This window comes from Danio rerio, chromosome 18 (assembly GCF_052040795.2).
Source record: "Danio rerio strain M-AB ecotype USA chromosome 18, GRCz13ab, whole genome shotgun sequence".
Taxonomy (NCBI): domain Eukaryota; kingdom Metazoa; phylum Chordata; class Actinopteri; order Cypriniformes; family Danionidae; genus Danio; species Danio rerio.
The window spans coordinates 17,559,452-17,584,205 of record NC_141038.1 but is presented as its reverse complement, the minus strand read 5'-3'; the positions used below and the strand labels follow the sequence as shown (position 1 = coordinate 17,584,205).

General features: G+C 34.5%; 2 protein-coding genes across 2 annotated transcripts; both read right to left on the bottom strand.

Annotated features, from left to right (window-relative positions):
* Nucleotides 1–3,272: 3,272 nt before the first annotated feature.
* On the bottom strand, nt 3,273–15,873 carry ctsd (cathepsin D; the record flags this gene model as incomplete). Its single annotated transcript, NM_131710.2, is given in 9 exon segments — nt 3,273–4,436; nt 4,811–4,909; nt 6,328–6,472; nt 8,993–9,115; nt 9,227–9,426; nt 9,506–9,624; nt 11,321–11,444; nt 13,543–13,699; nt 15,618–15,873. Coding segments are annotated over 9 exon segments (1,197 nt in total). The 5' UTR covers nt 15,680–15,873.
* A 5,021-nt stretch (nt 15,874–20,894) lies between these two features.
* On the bottom strand, nt 20,895–23,376 carry bhlhe41 (basic helix-loop-helix family, member e41). The gene is given in 5 exon segments (NM_001039107.1): nt 20,895–22,031; nt 22,662–22,773; nt 22,879–22,986; nt 23,119–23,182; nt 23,293–23,376. Coding segments are annotated over 5 exon segments (1,266 nt in total). The 5' UTR covers nt 23,355–23,376; the 3' UTR covers nt 20,895–21,111.
* Nucleotides 23,377–24,754: the final 1,378 nt, after the last annotated feature.

Sequence of the window (24,754 nt, the reverse complement as noted above, 5' to 3'; positions counted from 1 at the left end):
CATGGTTTTAACACTTTTACTATATAAAATCAATGGTTTATTTTGATAGGGTACACTTTAGGCCAAAAGTCACAAGAATCTGAAATTTCTCATCTTATTGCATCTAACTGTGGGGCATCGTGTAGGAATTGCATTAGAAAGCATCCTATATTTGATCTCAATTAAGTGTACATTTAGTTTAGCGAATACACCACAAATGGTTTCAGGTCTCCCTCTTACAAACACCCCTGAATTCATCTCTATATATACACATTGAAAAGAGCAACAAGTCAATGTTCAAATATGTTATCTGAGAATGGCGGCTGAAATAATCCCAAATACTCCAACTCTACTACCAAAATAGGAAAAGTGTTTCTATTTTTCCACATCACAGACAGTTTTTATAAATCTGGGCCCGTTTTCACAAAACATCTTAACGCTAAAAGTAGATCCTAAATTGGCCAATTTATTAGACAATCTTAAAAATAATAATTGTGGCACAATCGCAATCTGTACATGCTGTCAATACATGTTGTTTACTCATGGAAATTGACATGCAATTTACGTTTAAACCACACACAAATATCACATATTCTTCATGTAAACTACGCACAAACAACATCTTCTCTATGTGCTGCTTACATATTTGGTTTACACCCAAAGCTACCACCAGTGTGCAGCATCCACTTGGATGATGCAACAACAGCCACATCCGCACCAGTGCGCTCACCACACACCAGCTATTGGTGGAGTAAATGGACAGTGATAGAGCCAATTTGGTGGATGGGGATGATTGCGAGGCCATGATCGTAAGTGCCAATTGAGGGACTTTGGCCAGGACACCGGGGTTACACCCCTGCTCTTTACGAGTTTGTGCAGATAATATTCTGTTGTACAGAGTGTGTGGGTGGGATAAAACAAACGATTGCTCCATATTTTAAATATTTGGTCATGTTTTGATCTTGACACAGATCAGAGTTCAATAAACTTGATGATTCAGCTAAATGTGAAACTTGTGACACGAGCATTTCCGTTGTGTTGCATTCACATTCGCATACGTATGAATAGAAGTCAATAAGGTGAAAAGTGCAGTGTAATCGCGGCTTTGCTCTTAGCTTAAAACTTCTCTATAATCCCTAGTAAAAGTTTGTCTCAGCACTTAAAATGCTTAGAGTTTTCTCGTAAAAACTATATAAAATAGTGCAGTTCAGGAAACCTCTCAGTGGTATTGTGAATGTGGGCCCTAAACATTAGCATGGATTTTAACACACATACACTCTCTCTCTCGCTCTCTCTATTAAATCTCTGCACATTCCTTCTATAAACAAGCCCCCTGGTATTGTGCTTCATTACACACAAAGCATTTTACTCATGCCTTAAAAAAGCTACCAAAAACGATCATAACTGATGTCCATTACCCACTGCTCACAAACTCTTCTCTGAAGATAGCAAGTGTGAAATGTTTCTCTTCCCAGGGTTAAAAAGCGAGGTTTAGAATGACAAAAGGCCATTTAGAGAGGCAGTTCACCCAAAAATAATTGGTTCATGTTTTAAATTTCTATACAGAGAGGTCATGTTTTGATTTTTGATTGTCAAGTGAAGTGATTTCGCAGGTCAAAGTTTACCAAGCTTAAACTTTCCAATGCAGCGAACTGCGAAACTTGTAGCACGAGCTTGTGTTCCCGGTCTGCAGCATTTGCGTGCGTATGAATGGAAGTCGATGGGGAGAAAAGTCTAGTGTGACCGCAGCTTAAGTTGATTTAGTTGTGTTTGATCAGGGATGAGGCTGAACTCTGCAAGAAGGAACCTCTCCAGGAACAGGATTGGGCATCCCTGCTCTAGAATTTTGTGTGAACTGCCTCTTTAAATATGGTGTAAATGTCAGTCATGCGAACAGACAGCATTCCCCTTTGCTTCTTCCATCCTCACTGGTCTAGAACAAAAGTTTGAACATTTCTAATTGTATTATACATGTAGTTAGTACTAACGCACCCTCCTCCCCCAATCCTGACCCATTACCCCAACGGTTTGCACGCACTTACCTTCCTCTGTAGGGGTCGAAGTATCCCCTGGTTGATGCTCTATTGTAGAATGGCTATTTGTACAAGCAGATTATCTTGCAGGGCAGTTACTGTCCACAAAAAAAAAAACGAGATTTGAAGCAGCTTAGCCGCTTTGGAAAAGTCTAGAATGTAAATGTAATGCGTAAAACGTGGAGAAAATGCAATACCTTTGTTTTCAGTGTAATTAAATCATCGTGCATCATCAGCATATGGATTGCATTTAATGGACGGCCCTAATTCCTTTGAGAACTTAAAGTGTGCCTAATTCATTTTCAAATGTTTATAGAATACAGTAAGCGAATGTTGTACATTTCAAGGTATTCTGTAAATATATTATGAATACATTTATTCAGATATAGTTTGGAATACAGATCATGTTTTTGGTAAGAAGTGCTTAATATCCTGTACGCTGACTTTTTATTTGTTTTGTTTGTTGGTATGTTTGCTGATGTGCTATCATTGTAAGGAGTACTGATGCTCCCCTCTCTTTCTGTATATATTTTTCTTGAATTTGCTTAATGACGCAGTATTTCTTTTCTCAGTACTGAGATTAAAAAAAAAGATTTAGACACACTGTTCTGCTTTATGACTTTGCAGCACTTCACAATTATTTTGAAAGATTATTAAAGAATTTGTTGATGCCAGTTTTATTCAGTATGAAATGTTAATGTATGGCAACACGGTGGCTAAGTGCTTAGCACTGTCACCTCTCAGCAAGAAGGTCGCTGGTTCGAGCCTCAGCTGGGTCAGTTGGCATTTCTGTGTGGAGTTTGCATGTTCTCCCCGTGTTGGCGTGGGTTTCCTCAAGGAGCTCCAGTTTCCCCCACAGTTCAAAGACATGCGACATAGGTGAATTGAATAAATTAGCCAGTGTATGAGTGTGAACCCATGAGTGTATGGTTGTTTCCCAGTATTGTTTCCCCTTCTGCCACTTTTCAATTATTATTTGTTGCTCTTAAAAATGGGATCGACGACAAGACTTTTGTCAGGTAGTGTACCAATAAGCTAATAATTCATTAATAGGTTTAGGCAAAATCCAATAATTGGCCCATTTGAAATTCCTAAAATGAAACATCACTTTGTATAAATGGATTATAAAAACAAACACACCACACTAAATATTACAACATTACAGTACGCGTCTTTTTGGAGATTTGCAAGAACATAATTAGCCACATTAAATATTTTTCCCCTTTTTTTCTTTTTTTTTTTTTTAAAGCTGAACTTTTTCTGAGGGTTTGATCATTTATTAAAACAAAAAAAACATGTAAACATATCAAATAATATGACGATAAATGATGAACTAATATAACATGCTTTCAAGAGTTCACCCTTAGCTGATGATAGATTCTAAAGTGTGTTTGGCATGCTGTCCCAGGAGAGAGCCCTGAGCTCATCCTCAAACCTGGAGCTCTCTCCCATTTGCAGGGTGAGAGGGGAGATTGAGCTCAGATAGATCTCAAGAATTCCCCTGCTGTTTGTAGCTAACGAGCATTTAAAGATTGTTATGAAGAGATAACCTCTTTCTAGGAGCATATCTATAGTGACAATTTAGATTAGTCAATTACCTTAAGTTGCATGTTTTTGGATGGTGGGAGCAAACCAGGAAACCCAGGAGGGGATTCTTTGAAACGAAAATGACTACGGTATGGAACTTGGGTTATTTATGGAGACTTAGGAATCATCTGATTGGTGACTCATGAATTGGCTAATGCTGGACCAGCTGTGATCAATCATGAGCAAGCGATCCTCTCGAAATTTATAAATAAACTTCACATATATCCAAATAAACAAAACAATAAAAAAATATATATATATATATAAATTTAACAGCACAGTTGAGTTTATAACAGCTTTATTGCCCGTTTTGATTTGATCAGTCATTAGAAGTCATTCCACAATAAAAATCTTAAAACAGGTAGTGTCTAAAAATCAAGGACATGACAATTTTCAAATAAAAATGTTAAAACCTTGCATTGCAATCACAGATATTCAAACAAGCCTGAACTAAAAAGCAAATGAGTGTAACTTGTCATCGGTTTGACTTTTCCCTGAATCATTTCTTCTCCATGTGCCTCTTTAAAACGAAAACTTTTAAAAGCTAACAGCAGTGCAAAGACATGGATCATCATAATGCTAAACTCCGTCACTGACGCAGAGACGATATTGACAGATGTCCTACTTTTCTCCTTACTCTCATGACACTGAGGTCTCAAGTGTTAAATGTTAGACTGATTTGGCCTTAGCGAAGCCCACTCTGTTATTCTCCCTGTCAAACACAGTGTAGTACTGGCCAATAAACACATCACCCAGAATCCACAGCGGTCCGGCAGGCGGTGGGATATCCAGACCCATGAATCCACTCAGGCAGATGTCGTGTCCACCCTGGCTTTCCTGCAAACACACAGAGTTGTAATATTGTTATTGTTTTTTTTATACATTTCTCACGTTTTGAATGGCAAAAAAAAGCATGTTGCGAATAGCTAAATAAACTGTTAAGTTTTTTTTTTTGTTAAAATTAAAAAACAAAAAAACAAATAAACAAAAAAACAAACGTTAAACCTAATTTTAAAAAACAATTTTTCAAATACGTGTGTAAATATTTAAAATGTAATATTTGTGGCCCATTCATAATAATAATAATAATAATAATAATAATAACAACAACAACAACAAACAACACAAGAAAATAAAGAGAAAAAAAAAAACAAAAAAACACCTCGACTTCCCAAAAACAGCAGCCCTGAGGTGACAAAAATGAGGCTGACCTTGAGTATGTACTGTTCTCCAGTCAGCGAGTAGACCTTTCCACCCAGGGAGAAGGAGATGGTGGGGAGCGTCGGCACTTTCTTACAGTCTACCATGTACTACAGAGGAAACCTTTGATTAGCATCATCACATTTTGGCATTTCAACAAATGAAGCAGTCTTTAAAATACAAAGTCATTTTTTAGGGTCAAAACCCTGTTTATACTCATACACATAGATGTATACACGCAGTTGAAGACAGAATTATTAACTCTTCTGTGTTTTCAAACATTTAAATAATTGATGTTAAAAGTCCTCAAGAAATCAAGACTAACTGTATGAATTTGAAAGCTCACATTGCTAGTTTTGTGGTGAATACTTCATCCTTGCATGTCTTTAATAAAACAAAAATATTTAATTGAAATCTGAAATTGCACTTCCTGTTTGTTTTCAGTTAAATTGTTCGATTACGTATATCATAATGAATGGGCGTGGCTAACATATTTAAACGCGCTGCTCCAGCTGTCAGTTTTGACAACAAACAGAAATGGTGAGGAGGAATGTGTCTGTTAGGTTGTAAGAACTCTCCCCCAAACACTTTTCCCAATCTTTCGGAATGAAATGCCTACTTTACTACATCCAATCAGCTTGCAGATGAAAAAAAAACAAACCACGCCCTCTGTTGCGTCATTTAATATTCCGTTTCTCTAGGAACGGAGTCACAATACAAAATAACAGTAACAGCTTCCGGTTAATGAGGACTTTAACAAAAGCAAAGCTTTTTTTTTTTCCAATGGTATTTCCTATTATATTTTATTATTATAGAGAGATTCTTTGTTCATTTAGTTTGGCTGGGAAAAAAACAAACATTTAAATTGCTATGGTTAATATTATTAGCCCCTTCAGATTTTAAGGTACGAAACAAACCCCCTTTGTCCAATGACATAATATGTATTTACTTTTAATTTTTATTTTTAGATGAATATTAGTATCTTGCAAAATAACTAGTAAAATATAATGTACTGTCATCATAACTTATTTAAGGTAAATAAAACAAATATTAATACTACAGGTATTAAGGTTAATAAGTTATAGTTGATAAATAATTGTGAACATATTAATATGATAATCATTAATTATGATACAATAATAATTAAGCTACATTTAAATAATTAAAACTATAGTTAATAAATTATTTATGATTCTACACAAACTTGTAATCCTCAGCATTTTATTTGTTTTTGGATTTTTATCATAAATATGATATTATTTATAATCATAATATCATAAAATGTATTATTAATATTATTATTACTACTATTAATAGGTTTTAAGATGAGTTACAAAAAATTTGAAATTATCGAAAAAGATAAGCCTAGACAGGAAAAATACAATTTAAAACATTTTGAAGACCAAAGTTTCTTTAAACTTTAACATTTATAAAAAAAAAAAAAACTATTTCCCAATATAACCCTTCATTTTTGATTAATTTGATTTGAAATGCAGCCTTTGTGAGCAGAGCTAAAAAGGTGCAGTACCTCTCCCTGCATCAGAGGGATGGCTCCAATAGCCTTCTGCAGGGCTTTGACTTCAGCAGCTGGGCCAGTGATCAGAGACGTCCCAGTGTCCACAATGGCTTCACATCCTCCTTTACACAGAGATAGTCCACTGCCGATGCTCATGCTAAACATACAAACACACATGCTCATTGTTATATATTCTGCACTGGTGGTTCAGTGGTAAAACACTTGCTTCTCAAAGGACAGACCAATCAATTATATTTCAATTAAATGACAAAACTGTGACCTCAAGCTTAAACAAAAAATAAAACAGCAAAATGTTTATAATGATGCATTTTTCAAAAGCAGTTATAACTTAACAGTTAGCATATTTAAATCAAGCATCATCTAATATGTTAAAAAGTAAACAATGGACACTGTGCAATTAGGATGTGAAAGTCATGCTGGACGGAAATGAATTTGCAGAAATACTTTCTTCATTTTAACAGTGTGCAAAAAAGTTTCTTCAGATAACAATTAAACCATATTCTCCTGAGTGTGTTTTGTGATGGTGCTTGACTATTTTAGGCTTCCACTAAATACATTTTAATTTACCACATAGTGCCAGTTTGTTTTTCCTATTCAAACAATTTGTTCAAAAAGATGATTCGTTTAGAAACTAAACAAGTGGCTGGCTTTTAGTTTCTTTTTAGCTACTAAAAGTTCTACTAAAAGTGTACTTTCTATATAGTATGAATGGAATTTGGATGAACTGCATCTGCCATAACATTACTGAAACTGACATTTTTTGCCATTTCAACACAGAATTTTCTTTAAAAAAATTGTAATTATTTGTGTATTAGTGTGAACCCATAAACAAAATAATAGTAACTTCTCAACTTGTATTTTAAGGTTATCCAATTACAAACACAGTAGGTCTTTTATACACTAAAATACATGGAAAATTGTATTGTACAAAAAAACATGCATCTGCATATTATTTAACATTATAAAAAAAAAAACTGAATAAATAGATCATTTACACACAATGACATAATTAAATCAATTGAATGCATAACAGGCTGAGCAATCTGTGGAAATTTCTACAGATGCAAATTCTGAGTAGGTCTACATGACTTTCTAGCATCGGTTGCATATTTTTTCCTGTCAGTTACAAAACCTCTCTTGTGGACTCAAAGACAGTAAGGTCTTCACTATATCTACACTTTAAAATCTCAGCTGATGTAGTATGGTGTACTGGGTACTTTTAAGCTGCTTTTGCTTTGCAAGGCACAACTCTGTTCACTTTGCAGTAGAAAAAACTAAGCAAAATAAAGCAATGAGGGTGCATTGTACATTGGCTCAAGCACATGTAACATTGATGGTGTTGGTCTTAGTTTGTTCATCATGGTTCGAATAAAGAAAATTTGCCAGCATATGTGCGTTTGTTTGTGAATGCTTATTCAAGGTTTCTGTAGGTTTCAACAAGTCTAATTTAAGACTTAAGATAAAGAAGAACAAAACTTCAGCCTTATATTCACCCAATTTCTTGCATACAAGTGGGCTCAGCCATTGTCGTCTTTTTGGCTCGAGACTTCCAGTCTCATTCACATGCATTCATTTTTAGACATTAAAATAGCTCATTATGCTGATTGATGTTGCAAACTGATCATTTTTTATTATATTATTCTGCTTTGTCTGTATTATCATACAAACACTTGTTTGTAGAGCAACTAGCTTGACCATTTCTGTGGTTTCTTATTCCTAGTTGTTTCTCACAACTGAGCAACTGAGTCAGAAGTTCTAAAACAAATTGCAAAAACGAGCACACTTCCACATTGAAGAATAAGGTCAATAGGGCTAAACACTAAAGATTTTTTAATAGCCTAGCAGGAAAAATAAATAAAAAATACTTATCCCTTCAAAAAAAAAACAACAACATTTATTTAGTTATTTCTCAGACACACATTATTATCTTGGTTATATATAAAGTTTTGCTAAAAGTTTTTTTTTAGATGTATTGCTGGTGATCGGATGCGCGTTTGATCGATTGGCTAGCTTTACACAAAGGAAAATTAAGATCATTTGAAATGATTTAAGACCTACAAGATGATATTTTAGTGAATTTAAGACATTTTAAGACCCTGCAAACCCTGTTATTATTTTTCTGTCATTTGCTCGTGCCTGTGCAGGTCAGCACATTATCGATTCTGACCTTTGAGATTCAGAATTGTTAGAGAAAGAATTACGATATGTCCATTATACATTTTAATAATCCTGCAGTGCCTGTTTATTTAAATCTAGTGGGTTTGGAGTCTTGTGTCACAAACCCTATGACTTTATTAACTTGAATTAAAAGCAACACCACATTAAAAAAAAGTCACGCTCATGTGTTGACATTCAGGAAATCTGAACTTTTGTTCGTGTGATATTACTTAACTATCAAATGTTATACAAATAATCATTAATAGTTCAATAATATGACAATTTATATGACAGGTCATTTTAACAAACTTTATGCTGTAAACGCTTTTTGAAGATTTGTTATTTTGTGTGTGTTTTTTGTTTTTGTTTTTGCAAAGTGAGTGACATACTGGATAAAGTTAACACAGTACAGCTACAACACTAAAGAGAAATATAAATATCTCACACACCCCTAGAGGACAACTGCATTATTCAGCACAAGGACTCAAAATTCTCTCACCCATCCATGTGAATCTGCCAATAGGCCTGTCTGCTGATGTCCACATAGTTGAAATCTCCAGTGTAATATTTGGGGTCTGTTCCTCCCAGTAGCAGCTCACCACCAGGCTGAGTGTCAGGGTTTCTTTCAGACAAATAAAACAACCATCAGGTCTGACTTTCAACTGCATTTAATGGATGCTTACGATAGACTGACATTTGTACATCTGGATGCCCTATATATAAAGAAGGGTACCTGTTAAGATAGAAAGAGAAAACATTTTTCTCCACTTTCTTCTGGCTCATCATCATGTCGAAAACAGGAGGAACCCCATCGACAGAGATGCGAGGATAGGCCATCCCGAGAATACCGTCAAACTTGGCAGCAATGAAGGCCACTCCTGGCTGCTTGATAGCTTCTCCAAATATCTGCTTTTCAACTGCAATATCTCCAATCTAAAAGAGACATAACAGATTGTTTTTTTTCTTGCTTTCAACACTTCAAGTGGTAAAAACTGTGACTGTTGATTCCTACCGTGCAGGTGTCCTGGCTGAGATACCCGGACAAACTTCCTGATCCATACTGGATGGCAAATTGAGTCCCATTCTTCACATAGGTGCTTGATTTGCCTCCATTGTACTTGTGATGAAGCACTACATGGTTAAAATAAAAGATATGCATATAATCAGTCATGTATAGTTTTTTTTTTTTCTTGCTCCCGCCGTACATTCAGCCTTTGTTTAGCCGCTGCCCGCCTAGAATAATTTTCTTCCCGACCATTCCCACGAAATTTAGATCTGTTTTTTAAAACTTCATGTTTAAATTGGGCACTACCAAAAGAGAGAGATAACAGATAAAACCGTAGGCTTTGTAGGCTAAATATTAGTTTTGTTTGTCCCTTTGTGATGAGACATGAGTGCCACCTTAAACCTGAGGTTCCAGTCTTGTGACTGCTAAATGATTAAATTGAGGAATTATCATGCAAAGAGTCATTTTTTTCCATTTGTGTTCATGCGTTCAATGTGTAACAGTCGTGAGCACTGGCTGTACTGGAGCTCAATAAGAAAAAAAAAAAAAAAAAAAAAAAACCACATATGCTATTCTGAAATATCGTCGGGACTCAGGAACACTATATTGTTAGCCTGCTTACTCCCGGTCAAATTACACCGGAGTTACCGACTGCTATCGTGTTTTATTCAGAAATTTATTCCCGCACAGCAGGAAATCTGGTCTTGTCGAGAATGCAGACCTCAAGTTGCATTTTTATTGGTTATTAATTTCAGCTATATAAACATGCAGAAAAAAAAGAAAAGGTATAGTACTATACTACATGGAATGAACAGAGACATATTCTTATTTTACACATCAGGGCATTTACCCACATATAAAAAAGGCTTAAGAACAGAGATGACCAAAGTTGGCCAATGGTAACCTTTGATTGGGCCAGCTAACCAATTAGAGAAGAGATGGAGAAATGATGGGAAAGGTTGGGGCAAATCTCTTAAACATTTCTAATTTTACATAATCTTTTTTGTGTTTTTTTTTAAATCGCTGAGCTACAAAAAAGCAAAACTGTGAATTAATTAGATTTTTAACAAGTCAGAAAATGGCCAAAACACAATTAGATAGATATAGATTCATTATGTTATAAATTAAATTGTTTATGACTTTATTGTAAGAAGTACATTATAAAATCTAAAAATATATAATTATTGTTTTTTTATATATTTAATACTATTAAATTAGGAAGTTACAACTGCAAGTTGATTGCAATACAGTTTGGTATATTTAGTTTGGCCCACCACCCTCAGTGTGTATTTTGGCCTTCCATAAAAAATAAAAAAAAAGGTTGAAAAAAATAAAAGAAGTTTCAAAACTGATGGTTATAATTGAATGTTTCAATTACATATGAAGACCACGTACATTTCATGACAATTCGTTCATAAAAAAGTGGCATTAAAAAAAAACAAAAACAACTTATAGCATCTAATGTCTTTAAATTAAATGTTAAACATTCATAAAGTAGAGAACTTAATAAAAAAACACAATTTTACTTGCATTATGAAACACCCAAACATTCACATCAAGCAAAGTTATCACTAAATCTATGCTACAAAAGGTAAACGCAAGCAGCTATGTTGAAAAATTGATATGATCTATGACAAGATTACAGAAGCATACTTGCAACTATGAAAAAAAAAAGTTGCCACAGACAAACTTGAGCAACACTGTGCCAAACTGAAGTAACTTCTTGTTTCTGAAAGAATTCACTTTAAATGAATAATGTAAAGACATCAGTGACCTGACAGTGCACTGTGCAAAAAGCTGGCAGGCTCTGTGTGGACTTACAGCAGGCGATGTCAGTCAGGGAACAGTGGACTGAAGGTACCCACAGGTTGGAGGATCCAGTGTCAAACACCACAGTGAAGGTCTGGACAGGAGTGCCAAGACCGATCTCGCCATAATACTGAGCCTGTAAACAAAAACCCAATTCATTTAAAATTCACCACCACAACAGACTGCAGGCTACAAAAAGTGTTTCACAAAGGTTTACAGTTTCTAGATTCTTAAAAAAACTACTTGTGTCTGCAAATCTTGCTTGTGACACTGGTTTTGCTGTGAAACAAATTTTCAGACAGGTTTATATTTATTTTTTTAGACAGCACAACACATTTCCAATTTTTTTTTTTCACAACAGTTGGGGATAGTTCACCCAAAACAGAAATTCTGTCATCATTTATTCACACTTGACCTGTCACAAACCTGTTTGAACACAAAAGAAGTTTTTTAACTTATGGCTATTTCATGGCAAAATGGATATAAAAAATATTACATGATAAAAACAAATTCAAATTACAATAAAAAGTTACTTAGACAAATATATACGGTAGAAATAAAAAAAATGACACAAAAATATATTCAAAGTTAAAAATGATTTTTTTTTTCAGTTAAATTTTTGATAAATAAGTTAAGGTTCTTCTTGGTGGTACCTTTTTAAAAATGTCCATTAAAGTACTCTCCTTATAAAAGTTGTCTAATGGTATTCAAACTTCCACATTGGCAGTAACTACATTCAGGTGGTGCTTCATTATTCAGTAAATAAAAATGAGTCAACCTAGAATGTCCAATTTAAGATCTAGTATAGACAGTTTGTTCATGTCTGGTATACTTTAACCTATCTTGGAGGCTCTATCTACTGGACATTATTAGTTTGGAATACACCACAGCCAAAATAAATGGTGCCAGTAAGAAAACTGTACAGTTTTGGTTAAATTTGAGACTGTATCAGACCTGATTTGTACCTAATATTGCAGTATTACTGTTTTTATTTTATTTTACTTCCCTTTTTGTTGAGTGGATCTCGGGCTTCGTTTAAAATTAAATGTTCGCTAAAAAATACTTAAGATTTTGGGTTTAGGTTAGGGCTATATGATAAGCGTTCTTTATCTGTATAAAAGACATAAGGCCTATGGAGTCCATGATGTAAAGTATTTTTTATTTAATGCCATGTCAGCAACCAATGCCATTTTTATGGCAAGAACATTTCAATAATAAATATACAATTAAAAAAAACAAACTAATGAATACATCAATTAAATAAGATTTCTAGTGTTAAAACGTGATAAAGTTCTAAAATTTTTCCTGGTGTTATGAAGTCCATGAACACCATGTATTCAAGTTTATATGCGTGTGTGTGTGAGATGAATACTGATGACCTATGAAAGACTTTTTAGCAGGAAAGCATTTACAAAGAAATGATTATAGCACATAACATATATTACCCATTCGTCATGCAAAACAAATGTAATCTTTGACCACTAAGAGCTTCAACCACCTAAGCCTGTTTACAAAACTACAACTGGTAATAATATCAGCTGCTTGTTTCCAAATCGGATTGTTATAGAAACCTGTGACAAAGGCATTGACAAACAACCTCATGACTGTAACAAATCTCACCACACACTATCATGATGTCCATTTCATGAACATGACAGGAAACTGACAAGAATATTTTTTGGCTGAATACCGATGACAGAACAGGTTTCGGGTTCACTTTTTTCTCCCTCAACCGTAAATCACGTTCCACCATGTCGACACTTAATAATCATGTGACATGACTAAGCAAAACAACTGTGTGTTAAACTATAACTGACTGTCCTCATTCTTGCAACTTTCTGAATCTATAACTTTGTGGTAATAAAAAGTGCACAGACGTTCATTTGTCTCTGACGTCAAATTTACTGATTTACCATAATGCCGTGCTCAAATTAGAGACAATCTGTCTCTAATTTTCTTTAAATATATAAATAAATAATAATAAAAAAATAATAAATAAATTATAAACAATAATAAACAAACAATAATAAATAAAGCAATAAATAAACAAATAAACAAATTTTTGACTGAAGAAATTTAATTAACTTCTTGGATGACAAAGGGCAAAGAATAAATAAATAATCAGGAAACTTTCATTCTGGAATGAACTAATCATTAAAAACAAATGTGAGCATGAAAATGCACAAAACCCCAATCCACCCACAAGACGATGATGTCAGCAAGCAGATACTCACATCTAGGTAGTTTTTGAGTGTTTCTGGAGTAGGATCATTACTAGCTGGGAAGCCCAGGTTGTATTTCAGGGAATTAGAACTAGACACAAGCTCCTCTAATGATCTGCCAGAGTCACTTAGTGTTCGTCTGAGGGTTCGAAACTTCTTTAGTGGTATCCTGAAGAGAAACACACAGAAACATTAGCTTTCACGGTTTTCTTTTAGTCATATCTACAGCCCCTGCTGCAAATGACAACATTCTCATGCTAAAAACAAGCATGTCTAGGGTCCATTTTACACAATTCACATATCATGATGAACTCAAATTAGATTTTGTTCGTCAGGCTTGATTTACTACCACATTTATGGCAAGATGTAGTAAAAGCTGTTGTGTTATTAACTTTGAAAGGGCGGTGAGTCAAACTAAACCTCAGTATGTGGGTCAAGACATTAAACTCTAAAGTAAAAATAAAAAGTTCTTCCGCCATTATTTAAAATCCCATGGTGAACAGTTATAGATATTTTGCTTTATTACGGTACTTAAGAAAAAAGCCTTTTTAAAACTTTATTGGAGTATTTCTTGGGAAACTTTTAACGTCATTTAGGGCTGGGCCGATCAACAATACTATATTGAATCACGATAAAATTTATGTCAATAGCAATGATAACCTCTGGACTTTTTTACTTTATATTGATTTAAGAGCAATCACACAGAAGAAATGTGCAACAATGGGAATCCAAAAGTGTGTTGATATTAATGATGTACCAAATTTTCAACCAACATTTAATGGACCCTCTAATTTCTGTGGCTTTAGTCATTGTTGGGATACTCTTTTTAAAGCTGGAAGCATTAACAACTTGTATCAAAATATATATTGTTATTGTTTAATATGGAGCCCCGCTCTAACGTCATTACACTCAAGCATAATATTGCAATTTTTAACAGCACTAAATCCTATAACATTTAAAAACATAAAACACAAGTTTTTTTTTACTACAGTGAACTTGAAAAGGAGGACTTAATTTTAAACATCTTTAGGGACATTTTTGTCTTTTGCCATACTTTTTGTTGCAATTATTTTGGCTTTGTTAATGCAAACAGCATTTACTTTGGCAAACAAATGCATTTAATAACAGATTTTTCATTCATATTTTCCTTTTAAACATCTATTTTACACTAGGTAAAACAATAATTACAATTAAGACATTAATGATAAAAAATACCCACTAAAATATATTGAATATATATTATTTTTATGAAATATCATTACAATTATTGTTATTATTAATGTTATTACTATTATTAATAATAATATATTCAAGTTCAACAACTGGCATGCAAAATACTAAATAACCACTTTTGATCATTGCAGGCTAAATTCATTTTTACTATAATTGTGTATATTGTACTATGGTTATCAGAGCATATTTAAAAAAAAATGAAGCAAAATTTATTTGTGTTGGAATGTTTTTTTTAATAAAAGACAATAAAAAATAAAATTCATTCAAATAATGTTTCTGATGTTATTAAAGCCAGTTATAAATAAAATTTTAAAAATGTGCTTAGCCTTAAGAATAATTTTCTTTTGATTTCTATGAACACTTTTAAAAGGTTTAAATCCTTAAAACTATTATCATTTATGTAGTTATTATTTTAGCACTGATGCTAGTAAAGAAATCTGCACCACTACCATCATCTTGCTTAAATGTATAGATTTCTAAAAGTCAAACTTCAAAGGGACCTTTATGTTGATACATAAACAGCTCTAATTTCTGCTGAGTCACAAAAAAATAATGATCAGTATCTGTCTAATGGGAGACCCATACCTCTGGGTGCTTTAATCATTTTTACACAAAGGACTGTTATTTCAGTGTAACGTTAGTCAACTGCCTACATAAACAGCATTTCACACATCAACGTTACATGAAGTAAATTTTAAGACACAACTGTTAAATTTTAAGGTATAATATTTAAAAAATCGTGTATACAACACAAGTAGATGAACAACAGCGCGATCTGCAAGTCACACCGCGTGATAAAGATCGGATTGCGTTGTTGGTTTTGTAAGTTTGTTTGTTTGCTCGTTCGACCTTACCGGACAATCGCGTCGGACGTGCAGAAAAAGGCAGCAACGAGCAGCAAAAAGGCGATTCTCATGTTGGCGAGCCCTCAGGACCTCTTAACGATAATGAGAGCAGTATCGCTGTGGGGATGTTATTGTTGTGCGGTCTAATATGTAGGACAAACAGCCACAGTCAGCTGACACAATGTGCTGCTGCCGAGCAACTTTTGCTCACAGTCATGTGACGGCGCGTTGACGAGCGTCAAGGCTGCGCTGCATTCTGCGCAGTGCGCACTTCACGAAAGATTGATGAACGACGCAGGAAGATTAAATCAGGGGTCAAGTATTTTTGTATTTATTATATTGAGTTTAAAAGTATTCATATTCTTTGTTAATCAGAAATGTATATATCCCTTCATGAAAATTTTAAAAAGGAAATTATTTATCGATCCTATTAAAATGTAACATCTAAATGTAAACAAATTGTTTAAAACAGAATTGTTGAATTTATTGAATTGTTTATTGTTTTATTTAGCTACATTTTAAAACATTAATTAAACGAAACAGTTTTAAATATCTTTATTATTATTCAGTTTACTATTTTTATGTATTTATTACTTATTAAACAATTTTAACACATTAAATAAATAAACTTTTTAAATGTGTTTTTAAATGGTTTTAAATGTGTTTTGATTTGTCAGTTATACATGCTTTATTATTATATATGCCTTAATTGAATTATTAAATTTATAAAGTGCCTTAAAGTCAAAATCAATTGCACACAGATATAAACCTTTTTTATTTAGTTACATCATTTTAAGGTCTGATAAGAAAATCATGAATTAAATAGACACTTTTTCTCAATTTATTTTGAAATGTTATATATATATATATATATATATATATATATATATATATATATATATATATATATATATATATATATATATATATATATATATATATTACATTTCTTAACTTAATTCATTCACAGATACAAATTAAGAGCTTTTATTAAGTTGCACTAAAGTCTAATTGAAGCCTTACAATAAAGTATATTTTAAAACATGCTTATATATTTTTGTTATTATTAAACAGCTTTACATGTCTAATTTGTCATGTCACTGATTTATAAATGCCTAACTGTTTTAATTGAAAAAAGAATTGCCATATAAAGTCCAAATAAAGTTTACACAGATTTTAAAGTGTTATTTAATTATTTTTATCATATTTTAGTCAGTTAATATTTAAATAATTTGACTGGTTCATAATTAATTTTTATTTTTGTGTATTGCAATAAAGTAAAAATATACTATAACAAGGTTTCTAAATATAGTTATAAATTTCAAAGTCTATTGAAAAAAAAAACATGACAGGTTTTATGCATGCTTCCTGCTGTTGGTACAGGCTATTGTCAAATAATCAAATCATAAAGAAATTTAATTTTGTCAATGAAAAAGCCACAAAGTGCCTTGAGAAACAAAAATGTTTAATTTGTGAAAAATGCTTTTTTAGAAACCACCACTGGACTCGTTGGTCAGTTAAAAACAACAGGAGTTCAACATTTTTTCAATACATTTTTTCCACGGTACTGTTGTTAATAAAAGCAACCAATCTCTAATTAGAAATAGGCTTGTCTTTTTTTACTTTAAGCTGTTCCGCTGGTGTACAAGCAAGCCTATTTTCAACATATTTTACTGAATATTCAAATGATTACAATTAAAATGACATAATAAATAAACAGTTGAAGTCAGAATTAGCTTTCCTGAATTATTAGCCCCCTTGTATATTTTTCCCCAATTTCTGAATAACGGAAAGAAGACTTTACCAACATATTTATAATATAATAGTTTTACTAACTAATTTCTAATAAATTAATTCTTTTATCTCTATCATGATGGCAGTAGATAATATTTTACTGGATATTTTTCAAAATACCAGTATTTAGCTTAAAGTGACATTTAAAGGCTTACTAAGTTAATTTGGCAAGTTAGGGTAACAAAAAAAAAATCAATGTATAGCAATGGTTTGTTCTGTAGATAATCGGAAAATATATATATATATATATATAATATATATATATTGCTTAAGGGGGCTAATAATATTGACCTTAAAATGTTTTATAAAAAACTAAAAACTGCTTTAATTCCTGCCAAAATAAAGCAACTGAGACTTCTCCTCTTAATTTTTCAGGTACAAATGTATGTTTTTGAGGTACCAATATGGACCCTTTAAGTACAAATATGTATAATTTGAACCACCCCAGTGACATATCTCGTACCTTTATTTCCAAGAGTGCAGAAGAAAAAACCATAGAGGAAATAGTGTGGAAAATTCTTATACTGTTAAACATCATTTGGGAAATATTTGAAAAATTTAAAAAAAGCACATGAGGGCTAATAATTTTGACTTCAACTGTATAAAGATACAGTTGAAACCAGAAGTTTACATACACTGTTTAAAAAGGCACATAACCATTTAAAAAAGTCAAATGTTAATGGGACTAAACGTTTTCTCTTTTAGGTTTTCTCTTTTATACAGATATACATTTCACTTTTATGTTACAAAATTTTCATTGATTGATCTGACTTCAAGCCATGGGGCTGCATCACCCTCAGCTCCCCAAAATCCTACAGTTTAGTGTTTGTACCGTTTACCATAGTCAGTATCTCTTCCAATTACCCACACAACATTTCATTTGTTCCAGTGAAACATTGTAAGCCAAGCATCCCATGCGTCTTCGCAGTTTCACCACAAGATGTCAGTACGACCTCGATAATGCATTTAAACGGCCTGTCACAACGTTATTTCTAGTCTTCACAAATGCTGTAACGTTAAACCAAAAGCCCCCTCATCACCTCTCACTTCCCCAAAGTACTGAAGTAAATATGTAGCACTCTTTCCATTTACTTTAAACCACTAGACAAACACCTTTATCAACTCAGTCTATTACGTAAGACTTCTAGACATAAAGTCTACTCCAGTTCTACACAGGCATTTAGCACATGGAGCCCTGCTTCCTGGTTTTCGCTGTTTATTTCCCGCAAGCTATGATTTGCAGATAGCCTATTTATTTTCTTGTGCAATAATTTAAGGTAACGTGGTTTGGGTCAGATTATCACATGAATTGTGTAAACTTCGGTTGTTTTTCCTCGTGTCAGCTGATTTTCAAGCTGACTCATTCACTGCTTCTCAACTAAAACACATTTTAGCTGAAGGTTTTGTTGAAAGCTTGATTTAAATGATCCTAATATAGTTCTGGGCAACTTTCTTAAGGAGAATTTACAACTTAGGGACTTTTATTTGACCATGTTGTCTTTCATGAAATGCTAATTGTGTAGACAACAACTATGATAAAATAAAATGTTATGTAACCTGCCTTATCTCTTTATATCATCTGTAGGTAAGCATGTGTTTCTGGGTGGTTCACAATAAAAATAACTGTACTTTGACCTGTTGAAGACTGAATGATATTGTCAGAGTTATTAAATCATTGTTTCTCAATCACATAGCCTACCTGGAGGACTACCAGCTCTGCATGTTCTCCATGTCTTCTTAACCAAACACACAGAGCAGAGCCTGAATAATCTATAATGAGTGTGACAGACAAAGAAGACATCCGAAACATGCAGTGCTGGTGGTCCTCCAGGAACGTGGTTGAGCTTTACTGTATGAATATCATGTGTGTTTCAGTGCTGAATGAACGAGAAGAGCGACAGCATTTTGTTCACATGAGCTTATGTTTATTTGACAACTGAGCTGCATAATTTCAAACAGCAAATGTGTAAAGCATTAAGGAAATGTGCAGCAGTCGCTCAGTTTATCCTTTAAAAAACTCCATAGATTTCTTCTACAACATAAACATTAAACATACAGCATATTCACAAACTATATACATCCACATGCCACTGTTGAGGCAAATGACAGTTGAGGCAAAGACACTATAGGGCCTATGAAATGTGTTACAATGCAGAAATCAACGGCAGCTGGTACATCACTGTTCCTATATGCATTCATGAACCCAAGCCTAGAAAAATAAACACATTCAATAAAACTCGAGAGCCTCCTGGAATCTCCCAATCTGAAAAGGTCCATTCACATGTTGATTCATGTCATATTACAGTGCTCCACAACATTTGTACAATACACAACATGACCCATATGCATGTCTGAGGTCATGAGTAGTGAAAAGCTTTCCGAAAAGGCAAAGCACGTTTGATTTCTTTAAAGGTTTCACCTCTTTAACAATTGTCCCGGACTCAAGTGAGCCAGCTCAAGAGTGTTAAGATGTTATAGATACATATTCCAACACTTTTCCTTGTATGGTATTTAAGAAGATTTCCTTAAGAAAAACACATAGCTTGAGTTCAAAGGGCATTGGCTTAAAAACGAAGAGTGAGGATTGTGTTATAGGCAAGAAAAAGTGCACTTTACCTCTGGATTAAATAACTACTTTTATCAGAATATATACAGTACAAACTTTTAGATCTACCAAAAGAACACAGATTACATTCAATATCAAAGTTCCATAAGGTGCTATTATACCTTGTATATTTTTGCTAGAGGTGACACAGGACAATGATGTCAGATTGTTGGCAAAGCACTTTCAGTGTTGACTGACAGGTGCCAGTTTGATCTGGAGTGTTGATTTCCTTTACAAGAGATTCATACTAATCGTTTGGGATGGGGAGAGAGAGATAAAGTGAGAGAAAAAGAGACAGAGAGAGAGAGAGAGAGAGAGAGAGAGAGAGAGGGGGGCTGCTGTAACATTACATCAGAGGATTATTGTTGGTCACATCATTTGTCCAAATAAAATCGCTCGAAACATTTCGTCACCACCCCTACCAGAGGAGCATCTCGAAGAAGTCCTGGCCCAAACACAATACTATGTTGAGGTATGTAGGTAACTCTTTCAAGCGCTGAACATTGAAAAGAGAGCAAAAGACAACTGAAATCCAGTAATAGAAAGTTACATCTGACAAATACTGCAGCAGTCACACCAGCCTGCTTGAGGTCAGTATCAAACATTACATCCAAGAGTCCAATATGTGACTTCCAAGTCTTTGAAAGGAACGTTCCGCTAGGATAAGCGCTTCTCTTTAGCTTAATAACTATTGCACTAAACTAAGTTTCTTCATCATTTAAAAAAACAGCTACAACAAAAAAACCCAGAGCAAAGCCTGAGGATTTCACACATTTTCAATCAATATGCCATTGTATGGCAAGACATAAAGGACAAAAAGAAAAAAGTTCAGATTTTCATTCAAGGAATCAGTGCAAAAGGCACTGTCTGTTACAACGTCCCCCATTCTCCCCTAAAAAAAAAAGGTAAACCAATTTGACGTGAAGTTTTGAGTTTTTAATAATACCAATAATAATGCAAAAAAACAAACAAAAGAACAGCTTTTCGTTTGGAAATCCATAGAAACACTATAGTAAATACTTAATGACAATTAAATTAAGAGAAACAGTTAAATAGCGGTTTTACAAGCAAACTAGTGTGTATTCAAAGGTCGAAACATCAGCTTTATGTACCATCATTGTCATTTCTTTGGGGCTGATGACTTGTATCAATTTCTGAGCCGTGATCTTCAGATGCAGGAGAGGCCAGGTCGGCCTCATTGGACAGGTCATCATCAGGAGACTCCGGCTCGTCATCTTTTGACGACGCTGCATCAAATCCAGAGGTTTTATCGGTGGATGCGTTGGGGAAAGCGATGGCTGCTGCGGCTGCAGCAGAGGCGTGTGTGGGGATCCCAGGGTAAAGCCATGGAAATGGTGTGGTCAATGCCGCCGCCGCTGCTGCTGGATACACCAACTTCTCCAAATGACTTTTGTCAAATAAAGGCATGTATGATGCTGCTGCAGACGGGTTTATGAAGTAAAACGGCATGCAAAAGGGAGTTTGTTGTCCACCAACCCCGGTCATTCCCATTAAAGAGTTCATAAGCGCCACATCTGGTCGCGTACTGGTGGAATCTGAACCACCATTCGCCGACCAGTTCATTTTAGCCTTTTTAGTGACACGTTCATCTCCAAACTCCTGCTTGATTTTAACTCCTTTTGCTGTGTCGCATCCTTTCTCGCTCTTTCCATCGCCTTTCTCAGCCTCTCCTCCATACCCGCTGTCTGTGTCAGTGTCGTTCTCATTAAGCTCGAGGTTTTGAGTCCTCTGGATGACAGGGACGCAGTTGGCTTGAGGATCTCTCTGGGTGTCCCGCTCTGGAGCGTCGTCTCCTGCCACTGGCTGCTGCAGGATCCCTGTGCCTGGCTGGAACTGAGCAGAAACTTTGTGTAGGTGGTTGATGAGTCGCGTGCACCTCTGCTCGCGCGCCGTCCAGTTCTCCACCTTGTTCAGATACTGCAGGACTTCTTTGGCACATGCTTGAAAGCCTGAGTGGAAAGCGTCTAAGTCAGCCTGGAGGGAAGACTTCAGCGATCGCTCCCCTGTCATAAAACAAGAGGCAAAGTCCTGTCATATAAAAGAGGAAAACTGACAGATGCACAGACTGATATACAGTGCCAACTTATCTAATAGATAGATAGATAGATAGATAGATAGATAGATAGATAGATAGATAGATAGATAGATAGATAGATAGATAGATAGATAGATAGATAGATAGATAGATAGATAGATAGATCTATCATCCAAATATAAATTGTAAAAGAGTACATATAAATAAAACATACATTAAAATAAGATAAACATTAAATACAATCAATATTATTTTAATTAAGTATTTATATAGATAGATAACTAGATAGATAGATAGATAGATAGATAGATAGATAGATAGATAGATAGATAGATAGATAGATAGATAGATAGATAGATAGATAGATAGATAAGATTATAAAATGTAAACATAACATAAATAAGATAAACTGTAAAAATAAACATTGTGATGTTGCTTTTATTATTTTTAATAGTTTTGAATCAAAACGAACATAATTATGTGTTCATAAGCACATTTAGTTAAGTTCAAGTACTTTAAGCGACATTTACTCTTTCCCCTCGTGTGGATTTGACGTTAGTCTAATTGCATTGTGTGGGCTGAACATTATGTAATTTACCGTTCTGCAAAGCGATGATCTTCTGGTGCTGCTGCTCTGTGACAGCTGTCAAAGCGTTCAAATGCTTCAGCGTCAGTTCCAGAACCACCGCTTTTTCCAAGTGACCCAGAGTCTGTAAGACAACACGAACATTTAAAGCGTGTCTATACTTTCCGACTTTCCTTATGTGGGGAGATACATTTGCAGAACACATGTTAACAAAACTAAACAACTTTACCGTGAGTTTGAGATGTTCGGGTAATAAATCCTTCAGCTGCCCAATACATTCATTTATTCGGTCCCTCCTCTTTTTCTCGATCAGTCTGTGTGGTAACTTGTACGCGTCCTGCGGATGATAAAAGTATGAGCTACTGCAAAAGTTCGTAAAGTAATCATTATAACTCGCATACTTAACAGCGAGTGTCACTGAGTGTTACGTGAATGTCACGTTTTCATCACGGGTCCACAGTTTGCTTACCTTTCCTTCCTCTCTCTTCATCCCCCTTTTGGATTTGCACATGTAGAGCGATGAATATTCCACCCTAATAAAAGAAAACATTATTTTTTTAAAAAATATAATAAATTCGTTTTGATACCTTGCAAAATTAATGCATGCGCTAATTAAAAGCAAAACAAGCAAATATAAAATTACCCCAAGAAATCCGCGTGATCCAGAAACTGTCTGTTCTGCATTCTCGATATTCTTTCTTCCATAACTTTGTTCCACTTTGTTATACAGTGAGGTTTGGTTAATCCAATATCTGAGCGGAGCGGCAGTGCGTTGTGTCCGGTCTCGCGCAGCACCTCTGAATGATGATGATGTGTGTGTGCGCGCTCGCCTGAGCTGCCACTTTGCCCAGCGCTCTCGCGCACTCACACTGCGCGTGGCCACTACCGCGCACGCGCGCCTTCACCAGGAACCGCGCGCTGACTCACGTGTAAACTGCACCAGCTCCAGAGTCTGGGAATTAAATGAGCTTGAAAGTTGTCAGTTCACTGCTCACTACACTCTGAAAAAACAAACACCAGCACATCACTGCAGAACAGTTGAGACAAATGCATTTTCAGATTTAAGAATAACATATACATATTAAAATTTAAATCATAAGATAAAAAAATAAAATCCCTTTATTAATCAGGGGTCGCCACAGCGGAATGAACCGCCAACCTGTTCAGCATATATTTTATACAGCGGATGTCCTTCCAGCTGCAACCCATCACTGGGAATCATCCATACACACTCATTCACACACATACACTATAGTCAATTTAGCTCATCCAATTCACCAGTCCTGAAGCCAGCCTAATGAAAGGGGTGGTTCTTTTTTCTGAAAAAGTGGACCTTTTTTGCAGTTATTCGTTTTAAAATGAAAACAGTAGCCTTGGCAAAAAAAATGGCCAGCTCAACTTTCCTTGGCCACTTAATTAAAATTTTAATAAAAAATGTTATTGTCTTAAAGGCTTCTTCTATCTATAATTTTCACAATTTATGATGGCATAGCAGTCAAAAATGGGATAAATGAGCTCATATAGGTGTCAAATTCTGGACTTTATCAGTGAGGGATGGGTCTTTCGAACCGCCCGGAACCACCCCTGGCTACAGGCACATGTCTTTGGACATGTGGGGGAAACCGGAGCACCCGGAGGAAACCAACACAAACACAGGGAGAACATGCAAACTCCACACAGGAATGGAACTGATCCAGCCGGGGCTCGAACCAGCGACCTTCTTGCTGTGAGGTGATTTTGCTACCCACTGAGCCACCGGGATGCCCCTGAAATTAGGGAATACAACACAATATTTTTATTTATTTACTACAGGCCTACTATTTTTAACTATTAATTATATTAATATTATTCACTACTGCAAAATACAACTTTTTTTAAAAGAAATAATTAAATTTAATTTAAACATTATTATAATAAATAATTGTATATATAATAAATGCTAGTAAAATATTTTTGTTTATTATAAAATTTTTCGTTGTGTTTATTCATAAATAACAATTCAGACAAAATGTCTTCAGAGTTCATTTTTTTTACATGTACAAAAAATAATCTGTTAGTTAAAATTTAAATATATAAAAATATTTTATGTGTAATAAATGCTAAAA